At 33.1% G+C, this 9,435-nt stretch overlaps 1 protein-coding gene across 1 annotated transcript in view; it reads right to left on the reverse strand.

The window, feature by feature from the left end:
- Positions 1 to 70: 70 nt before the first annotated feature.
- LOC108739159 (excitatory amino acid transporter 1) overlaps positions 71 to 9,435 on the reverse strand; it is a 38,704-nt gene continuing 29,339 nt past the window's right edge. Inside the window, exons 4-10 of the mRNA XM_025978069.1 lie at positions 6,960 to 7,002; positions 5,430 to 5,493; positions 4,558 to 4,741; positions 3,796 to 4,029; positions 3,448 to 3,639; positions 3,156 to 3,293; positions 71 to 1,053 (exon numbers count right to left, since the gene is read on the reverse strand). Coding sequence (XP_025833854.1) covers positions 891 to 1,053; positions 3,156 to 3,293; positions 3,448 to 3,639; positions 3,796 to 4,029; positions 4,558 to 4,741; positions 5,430 to 5,493; positions 6,960 to 7,002 — 1,018 coding nt within the window. The 3' untranslated portion in view covers positions 71 to 890. The remainder of the gene's footprint in view (positions 1,054 to 3,155; positions 3,294 to 3,447; positions 3,640 to 3,795; positions 4,030 to 4,557; positions 4,742 to 5,429; positions 5,494 to 6,959; positions 7,003 to 9,435) is intronic.

Genomic DNA, 9,435 nt, shown 5'->3' on the forward strand with positions numbered 1-9,435 from the left:
GGTTATATTGTAGTGAAAAGTGAAAAAAAAAACGGTTGTAGAATAACCGAGTTGAATTTAGCATTCTCAGTTTGACGTAAATTATTTATTTATTACAGACAGTTAATGGATTTTGAAGTATATTATACATTATTTAAAGTTTCTATATGAATAACATAATTTTTACATTAATTTCATTGAAAATTTAAGTTGTATACTGTGGACGTTTGTTCCAAATGATGTTATGTCGCATCTAACCGATCACGCGGAGCGCGGTTCGTCGGATTCCGAACCGGCGCGCCGGACCACTAGCCGTGTAAGATAACCTTTATAAATGAACGAAAAGTTTTTAATTATCTAATACTTACGTATATTGAATAAAAAATCCATTCCTAAAAATTATATTGAGTCGTAAATTACTCCGTTAATACTAAATTTAATATCCAAAATATTCTTTCATGAATTCGTAACAGCAATTAGCATATCTATCTACATAATTGCTGTTAAAATGAAATAATGGAAAATTAAAAATAGTTAAAATAAAAGATAAAAATAGATTATAATCGACTCCATATTTCAAATACAATGTTGGTTTATTTACTTTTAACGAAGCGAAATTGTTGACCTCAAATAAAAGCACCATGTAGTCATAATAATTAATTAACAGTTGCTTATTAACTGAACGAGTTTAATATAAACAATAACAAAATTAAATAGTTATAATGACAAAATCATCAATAATTAAAAAATTCCGATCGAAACGAATCGTCATATAATTATGATAATATCAATAAAGTGTCTACACCGATTGCGATTGTGAAACTTGTATTGCATCTTCATTCATTTCCATCGCGTTATTAAAGTTCAGTGATAATTAGCATAACCATTCACATTATGTATAAATAAGTATTTTACAGGTGAGAATCATTTTTAGCAATTTCCACCAATTCATGTGGTTCAGCGTTTAGTTTGTCACCAGGTACAGTACGTCCAAGTTCTCCAGCACTCATGTGATCCACTATTTTTGCCGCCAACGCATCACACATAACGTTTATAGTGGTTCGAAAACGGTCCCTGGAAATTAATGCTAATTTTACACGTATCCGTTGTTATTGCCTGTTTTTTTTTATCAGATTTTTCAAGCATTAAAAATTCATTCAAATAAATATGTGCTGGTACTATGAGGTGTACTTAGGTCATATTATATTAGGTTTCGAAGGAAATTAAATTTACTGTTTCTGTAATTATTTATATTGAATAAATGAATACGTTGAAGAAGAAAAAGTATCAAAAGTTACCGATTTTCGACATCTAGGAAGTCATATAAGTTAGTATGGGGAAAGGGGTAGAGACATAAAAAAAAAAGATTTGCCTTCAACAAAAAAGAATAATGATCGTAAATGGTTAAATCAAAAAGTGTTTATTTGGAGAACAATTCCGTAGGGGTGCGAAACTTAGACGGTGGTGTAGCGGATGATGAAAATACAGCGGATGGAAAAGGTTAGAAATGAGGAGATACTGAAAAAAGTAAAGAACAGAGGGCACTAAAAAAGTTTATAATAGTTAGTAAAGCACCTTCTAGGATATGAAGGTCTAGTTAGAATCATGTTAAAAGTAAAACTAAGAACAAAGAAGAGCAGTGAGGAATCTATCGGGTTGTTCGGAAAGTCATTTCGTTTTTTCCCGACAGAGGATTTAAATGTATTCTTTTGCGCCCAACTTCACATTTAAGCCGTATAATTTTTATATGCTTTGAGAGCTCATATAGCAAGGCTTGTGTGTGAAAAATTCCAATTAATTCTACGCACTAGTTTTTGGTTGGTGCCCTTTTAAATATGGAGAGCGATAAGAAGCATTTTCGACATATCTTACTGTTTTACTACAGAAAGTAAAAATGCTGTTCAAGCCAGAAAGAAATTACTGATGTGTATGGAGAAGGTGTGTTGACAGTACGCCAGTGCCAGAACTGGTTCGCTAAATTTCGATCCGGCAATTTTGATGTCGAAGATGCACCACGTTCGAAAAGGCCGGTTGAAGCTGATAAAGACGCGATAAAGGCATTAGTTGATGTGAACCGGCGAATAACAACACGTGAGATCGGATTGAGGTTAAATTTATCAAATTCAACAGTTTATGACCACTTGAAAGGCCTGGGATTATCCTCGAAGCTCGATGTATGGGTTCCCCATGTTCTCACAGAGAGAAATCTGTGTCGCCGCATTGACGCCTGCGATTCGCTTCTCAACCGTCACGAAAATGATCCGTTTTTGAAGCGCATCATCACTGGGGACGAAAAATGGGTTGTATACAACAACGTCAAACGCAAGAGGTCATGGAGCAAAAAAGATGAACCGGCTCATACCATTTCCAAAGCCGATATTCACCAAAAAAAGGTGACGCTGTCTGTTTGGTGGGATTTTAAAGGAGTCGTTTTTTTTGAGCTTTTACCGGATAACACAACGATTAATTCGGAAGTCTACTGTCATCAGCTGGACAAACTGAATGATGCACTTCAACAGAAAAGGTCAGAACTAATCAACAGGAAAGGTGTAGTGTTTCACCAAGACAACGCGAGACCTCACACAAGTTTGGTCACTTGCCAAAAGCTTTTACAGCTTGAATGGGATACAATGCTACACCCACCATATTCTCCAGATCTGGCACCATCGGATTATTATTTGTTTCGGTCACTCCAAAATTTTTTAGACGGTAAAACCTTCACCTCAAATGAGGAGGTCAAAAACCTCCTCGATCAGTTTTTTGCCAGCAGAGACCAAAAATTTTATGAGCGTGGAATTATGGTACTACCGGAAAGATGGCAAAAGGTGTTGGACTAGAACGGTCAGTATAAAATTTAATAAAGTATTTGTTTATTATACGAAAACTGTCTTTCATTTCCACAAAAAAAAACGAAATGACTTTCCGAATAACCCTATAGATTAGATATAATACTGCAAATTAGAGATGTAGAATCTTCTAGTTATCGAGAAATGCGAAAATTGGCTGAGGATAGGAAGAACTGATTAAAATTTAGTATTGTTATCTACGATCTTCTTATCAGTCAAAATTTAACTTTGTGCCAGATGACAAAAGATTGCCGCATTTGCTATTCTAAATATTTGACCTTTCAATTCATTTGCAAGCAGATAGACAAAAAAATAGTAATGGACACTTACAGCAACCAATCAACTGCAATAATTATGACGATATTATTTTTGGCCGGAAGGCCAACTGTATCCAACACCATCACCATAGTAACAAGACCTGCTTGGGGAATTCCCGCTGCTCCGATGCTAGCTGCCGTTGCAGTAACACTGAAGAAAATAAATTATTATTAGTGAACAAATAAAAAAATTACTTTTTTACTGTGGCGTAACCTCATACCAGACAAAGTAAAGATTAGGTTCAACGTGAAAATTGTTTTCTTAGATTTTGAGGAATTTAGTATCTATGTTATTTCTGTCTTACCAAACAGCTACTGCTTGGCCGAATCCTAGTTGTACTTGTCGAATTTGAGCAATAAAAATTGCAGCTACAGCTTCATAAAGTGCAGTGCCGTCCATATTAATAGTTGCTCCAATGGGGATAACGAATCTGGTAACCCTGGGATCTACCCCCATTTTGTCCATTGTTCGGATAGTTACTGGCATTGTGGCAGAACTAAATGATAAAATATAATACAAATCTAACTACATCAACTGACTCAAAATCATTGAGAAATTGGTCCAAACTCAGTGTTCCAAAAATATTGGTTTACATACTTTTCAGGTTTCCTTAACACATACATACATTTTTTGAAAATGAAACAACACTTACCTAGAAGCTGTTCCAAAAGCAGTTGCCAAAACCTGACTCATCCCAGCAATGGTTTTGAACGGCAACGTTCTCGTACAAACGAAGTAGATGATCGATAATGTCACGAAACCATGAATAAATAGACCAAGTAGCACTGTAAAGAAGTACATTCCGAGCTGGCCCACCAAAGCAGCAAAGCTTTTTATTTTCAGCACTTGAGCTGTCACCAAGAAAAATACACCAAGAGGAGAGAGCCTAAAATGATGCCATTGTATATAAGAAGATATACAATAATTTGGCTTTTCGTAGATCAGCTGATAAGTCTATATTCCAACTATTATATCTAGAAAACAGCCGTTTTACTTAATAAAAAAGCTTTGATATTCGAATTTTCATTTGAGATGCTGATACGTTTTAAGCATTTTTTCTACTTAAATATATATCCCATCTTCCACACCATTTTCTGCATACCCTCATAAAATTCATTACGCGTTTCTTTCCATTTCTTTTGATTACATTATTTTTAAAAACAAAGTATATTCAAATCATTAACTTCAAAACCCCATCTCATTCTTACGACTTAAATAACTATCTTTACCCTTAATAAATCGAATAATCTTTTCTACAAAGTTACTAATAAAAATATTCCAATATTTTTTAAACAAAAAAATTTTGACGAAAGTAGTTTGGTATTCCTCTCAAAAATATGTCCTTTTGAATCCTTTCAGAATGCAACAATGGTGGGATAATCCTGAACATATGTATGTAGCTTACCGGACTTACCATATAACCCAACCTGTAATCATCATCATAGCCTCACTAAGGGCATCAAAGAATGCCAACAAGGGTGCACCCTGTTCTCCCATTTTACCGATAGTTATACCAAAAACAATGCTGAACATTACAAGTCCAAGAACGTTAGTGGTTCCTTCATAAACTTCAGTAAATTCCATATCTTGCAATGGTTCTAAAAATACGAGACCCTGCTTGTAATTTTCCAAACAAAATTTTCTATTTACAGCTTTCCAGCTTACAGAAGAAAAATAACATGCATAATAATTTAATCTTATTGTTTTTATATTAAATTTTTAAATTATTAGATCATCTTTCAGAAAAGTCAAGGTTTTAATCTGCATAAACTATAAAAAGATATAAATGCTAATTACACTTATATATACATAACTTTGACACACTTTTGCAGACAACACCTTTCAATATCAAGCAATAAATAAATCAATTAGCAGTTTAATCGAGAGAGCAAAATGGATGTTAACCTAAATAAAAACTGTACAACTTTCTTCTATACAGCAAATATTTAGTTATAATTAAAAAGATTCATAGTAGAAAGGGATGCTCATGTGGCTCTATGTTAGATACATTTTGAACCAACCCCCCCCCCCATTTCCCTACAAATTTCTACAAGTTTATCCCTGGACCCCCTAGAACAGGTGGTCTATTTAACATATTTAAAATGAAGTTTTCATTGAAATTTTATTTTGATTGTATTTTTATTTAAAAATAGTAAACTTAGAGGGTTGGACATTCTTGTAAACAACCTATTACAGAAAATACGTCAACTTTAATCTAACTACGTCTGTTGATCCATTTGTACATCCTCTTATTTGATCCACCAACAAATTATTAGATATACTTACTGGTGCAATTGTTGAAGTTGGTTGGATCACAAACCCCCGGTGGAATTTTAAGATGCGTTTGAGACTGTAAATAAACCGTAATGTTAATATCAAAACGATTCTACAGACTTTACGAATTTTGTTGTATTTTTTTATCTCCTACTTAATAGAATACATTGATGATTAAACTCTCAATCTTTAATACTAATTAATAAAAGCCACTTTGTCAAATGTTACTAGCAATATCAAATTGATATTTATCATGATTTATTCTGTAGTGATAACTTAATAGGTAAAATTAATGCAATATTTCTTGTTTAATTATTTAATGGAAGATTACCACAGTAAGTGAAGGTTTTGCGCAAAATTATTTTTCCTGAATTTTAAATTTACAACTAACGAAAAATATACAACTGAGCAATGTCTAGCGAAAACAAAACCATGCAACACTTCCTAAAAAGTTGCCAAAACTTCCTACTCTTTGTTGCATTACTAACATACACTGATTAATTCTTTTTACTCTTACGGGATAAATTATACATTTTTTTTTAATTTTTGACGAAATAATTCTGATAAAATATTGTTTGGCTTTAGTATCCTTCGGTATGAAACCGAGTACGAAGGGAGAAGAAGGAGAATAAGGTAGTAGGAAAAGCTTCCGTCCCACAGAAATTTTTAATTGTTTCTTTTTTTAATTTTAAATAAAAATTGTTTCATTTATTATGTGCTACGTACCTATAATGTAGGTTACGTTCCCTGTTCCTTCATTTTATGGAAAAGCCCTCAGCTGAGGGGTACGTTTCCTACCCTGTTTTTCTCAGGCCAAGATACTCATCATGTTTTAAAAATAGCAATATTTGTAGAATAACTTCAAAAACTATTTTTTTTATTCTCGCTTCCGCCGGTCAGAGGATAGCTTTAAACTTTTTCTACACTTCTCGATTACCCCTTCCTTCTCCTACCCGTTATCATGACTCAGAACCAGAGTCGTAACCAATTGAGCTTTTCTTAGCAGCTAACCCGAGCTAGCTAAGGATTTCGAAATCTCTCGGCATAGTGTCAGAGTTGCAGTGATCGACCGAAAGTTCGGTTTCGGAAAAAAAATCTAGCTTCGGCATCAGTTTCGATTTCGACAAAAAATCTACCGAACCTTCGGCCGCACTGAAACTCTGCGTACGTGATTATGAACGCAACTGAAATATTCAATTAATGAGGTCCCAAACAGCAGATTTTAACATGTCTGAAAAAGTTTCGGTTTCAGCCGAAACTGAAACATATACCGAAGATTCGATTTCGGTTTCTGTTTCGGTAGAAAGTCCTGCTTTGGTCGAACACTAACTGAGTTGTATACTGTTAATAGTAATATCGAAATTTAGCATCATCAAATGTAACACTCGTTTGTAATAAATTCCTAAAAATCCCATGTGGATATTGCAACCAAATTGACACAAGGAAAAATTCATCACAATCATGAATTTCCACTAATCGAAATAGCAGCAAAATTTTATATTTTTTGTCATATTTATTTATTAATATACATCGATAACATACCTGGTATATGGTAGCTTGAACCAGATTTGGAGGAAATAGATTTCTGAAACAAAAATATACCTGTATCTTCATATATATTAAGTTTATAAAACCTATTTTTAAGTAACGAATGATTTTCGTTTCTATTTTTAATTTTACATAATTAATCCTTAACAAATTTTTGTTACTAATTAAAATAATTATCCGTAGCAACTCACTGTTAATTTATATTTATACGTATAGCTTGAATAAAACGTAAACATAACATTGAAAAGCTTGTTCAATAGTGGTCATGGTCAGTAAGTAAGCAGGAAATATTCATTACGCAAAGTCTTGAGAAACAAATCGTGAATAGTAAAACGATTGATGAAGTTTTCATCACAGCAGCTACATATAATAGATATACTAGGTGCTGTTCATTTTTCTCCAAATAAATTAATGTACGTACATACATACATACATACATACTTACTGCATAACCTACTGGAGTTAATTATCATACAAAGAATAAGAGATTGAATAATTTTATTTCAGTTAGGTATTCAAATGGAAATAAACAATGCAAAACACAGAATACACACAGCTATTACATAATCGAAACTGTAAAAGTAGGTAACCATTTTTTGCAATATTATTGTCTAATTCACGGAAAATATATTGTACATGATATTCTTGATTCGAAAAGGAACGGAATTACCGATAATGTACTAAGTTAATCAATTATTTATTTTCATCATTTACTTATCTTTCCAATTTTATGTATTTTTCGAAACATACCAAATTCATAGTACTACTATCACATACTTTGTTAAGTACTACTGCCGCTTACTGTACGGTGAGGCAGAAGTAGAAACTTGCTACTGGACTTATGCACAGTAGCGGTCATCAAGGTCATCGTTGCCCACGTGTATAAAAACTTTAAAAACATCAAATTAAATAGGGAATTTTTTCAGATTATAATTTGTATTCATCATCATAAGGTCGTCAGTCCTAAGACTGATTGGACAGCCACCTCCACTCTTTCCTATACTGAGCTAATCTTCGCATTTCCTTAAAACCAAAACAACCCACATCTTTAACTATTCCCGTTTCTGCCTCTAATATGTCTCCGACTAGACCTTCATGCCTGAGAAGGTGCCCTATCAACCTATCTCGTCTATTTCTTATTGACTTCCATAGAGTCCTCTGTTCTCCTATTCTTTGTAATACATCTTCATTTCTATATAATTTGTATTAACTTAATTTAATTTGATAAAATCTCATATAGTTTTTGATTGATTAACTGCGAAATACACCTTTAAAATTGTGGTGGCTTTTATTTTCCGATCAACAGTGTGGCCCTTTCTAAACCTTGTACTTTTTATCGAAACCTCGAATTGTAATGTACCGAATTTGTTTGTTTGAGTGTCCTAATTCCTTAATTTATTCGAAATATTGCCACACTGAAACCTGTTTGCTTTAACAGTGGTATTGACGCAGTTAAAAATATCAAAGGCATTCATTTCCAAAAAGGAAGGCACATGTTAATAATAAATTTCAATTCAATACAAATTTTAAAAATTTGAGCAAATTTATGGAAAATAAACACAAAAAGTAGTAACTAATGTAATAGTAAAGTATCTGAATCAATAAGAAATTAAAAGGAATAAAATGTGTTTTCAGAGTTTACTGTTAATTTACTCAATTACCACTTTTTTCTTCAAAAAAAAAAACATCTGGTTCACTAATATGATTATAGGTTGGTACCGAATTAGAATGAAACTTAATTTCCTTACTTAAAATGGATAGAATACATATAACTCAAAATGATAATAAGAACGCGACGAAGATTCTTCTAATTAACTAAAGTCCATAAAAGGATATTTCGTATTAAACTTTTTCTACACTTCTCGATTACCCCTTCCTTCTCCTACCCGTTATCATGACTCAGAACCAGAGTCGTAACCAATTGAGCTTTTCTTAGCAGCTAACCCGAGCTAGCTAAGGATTTCGAAATCTCTCGGCATAGTGTCAGAGTTGCAGTGATCGACCGAAAGTTCGGTTTCGGAAAAAAAATCTAGCTTCGGCATCAGTTTCGATTTCGACAAAAAATCTACCGAACCTTCGGCCGCACTGAAACTCTGCGTACGTGATTATGAACGCAACTGAAATATTCAATTAATGAGGTCCCAAACAGCAGATTTTAACATGTCTGAAAAAGTTTCGGTTTCAGCCGAAACTGAAACATATACCGAAGATTCGATTTCGGTTTCTGTTTCGGTAGAAAGTCCTGCTTTGGTCGAACACTAACTGAGTTGTATACTGTTAATAGTAATATCGAAATTTAGCATCATCAAATGTAACACTCGTTTGTAATAAATTCCTAAAAATCCCATGTGGATATTGCAACCAAATTGACACAAGGAAAAATTCATCACAATCATGAATTTCCACTAATCGAAATAGCAGCAAAATTTTATATTTTTTGTCATATTTATTTATTAATATACATCGATAA

This window comes from Agrilus planipennis, unplaced genomic scaffold (genome assembly GCF_000699045.2).
Source record: "Agrilus planipennis isolate EAB-ADULT unplaced genomic scaffold, Apla_2.0 scaffold220, whole genome shotgun sequence".
Classification (NCBI taxonomy): Eukaryota; Metazoa; Arthropoda; class Insecta; order Coleoptera; family Buprestidae; genus Agrilus; species Agrilus planipennis.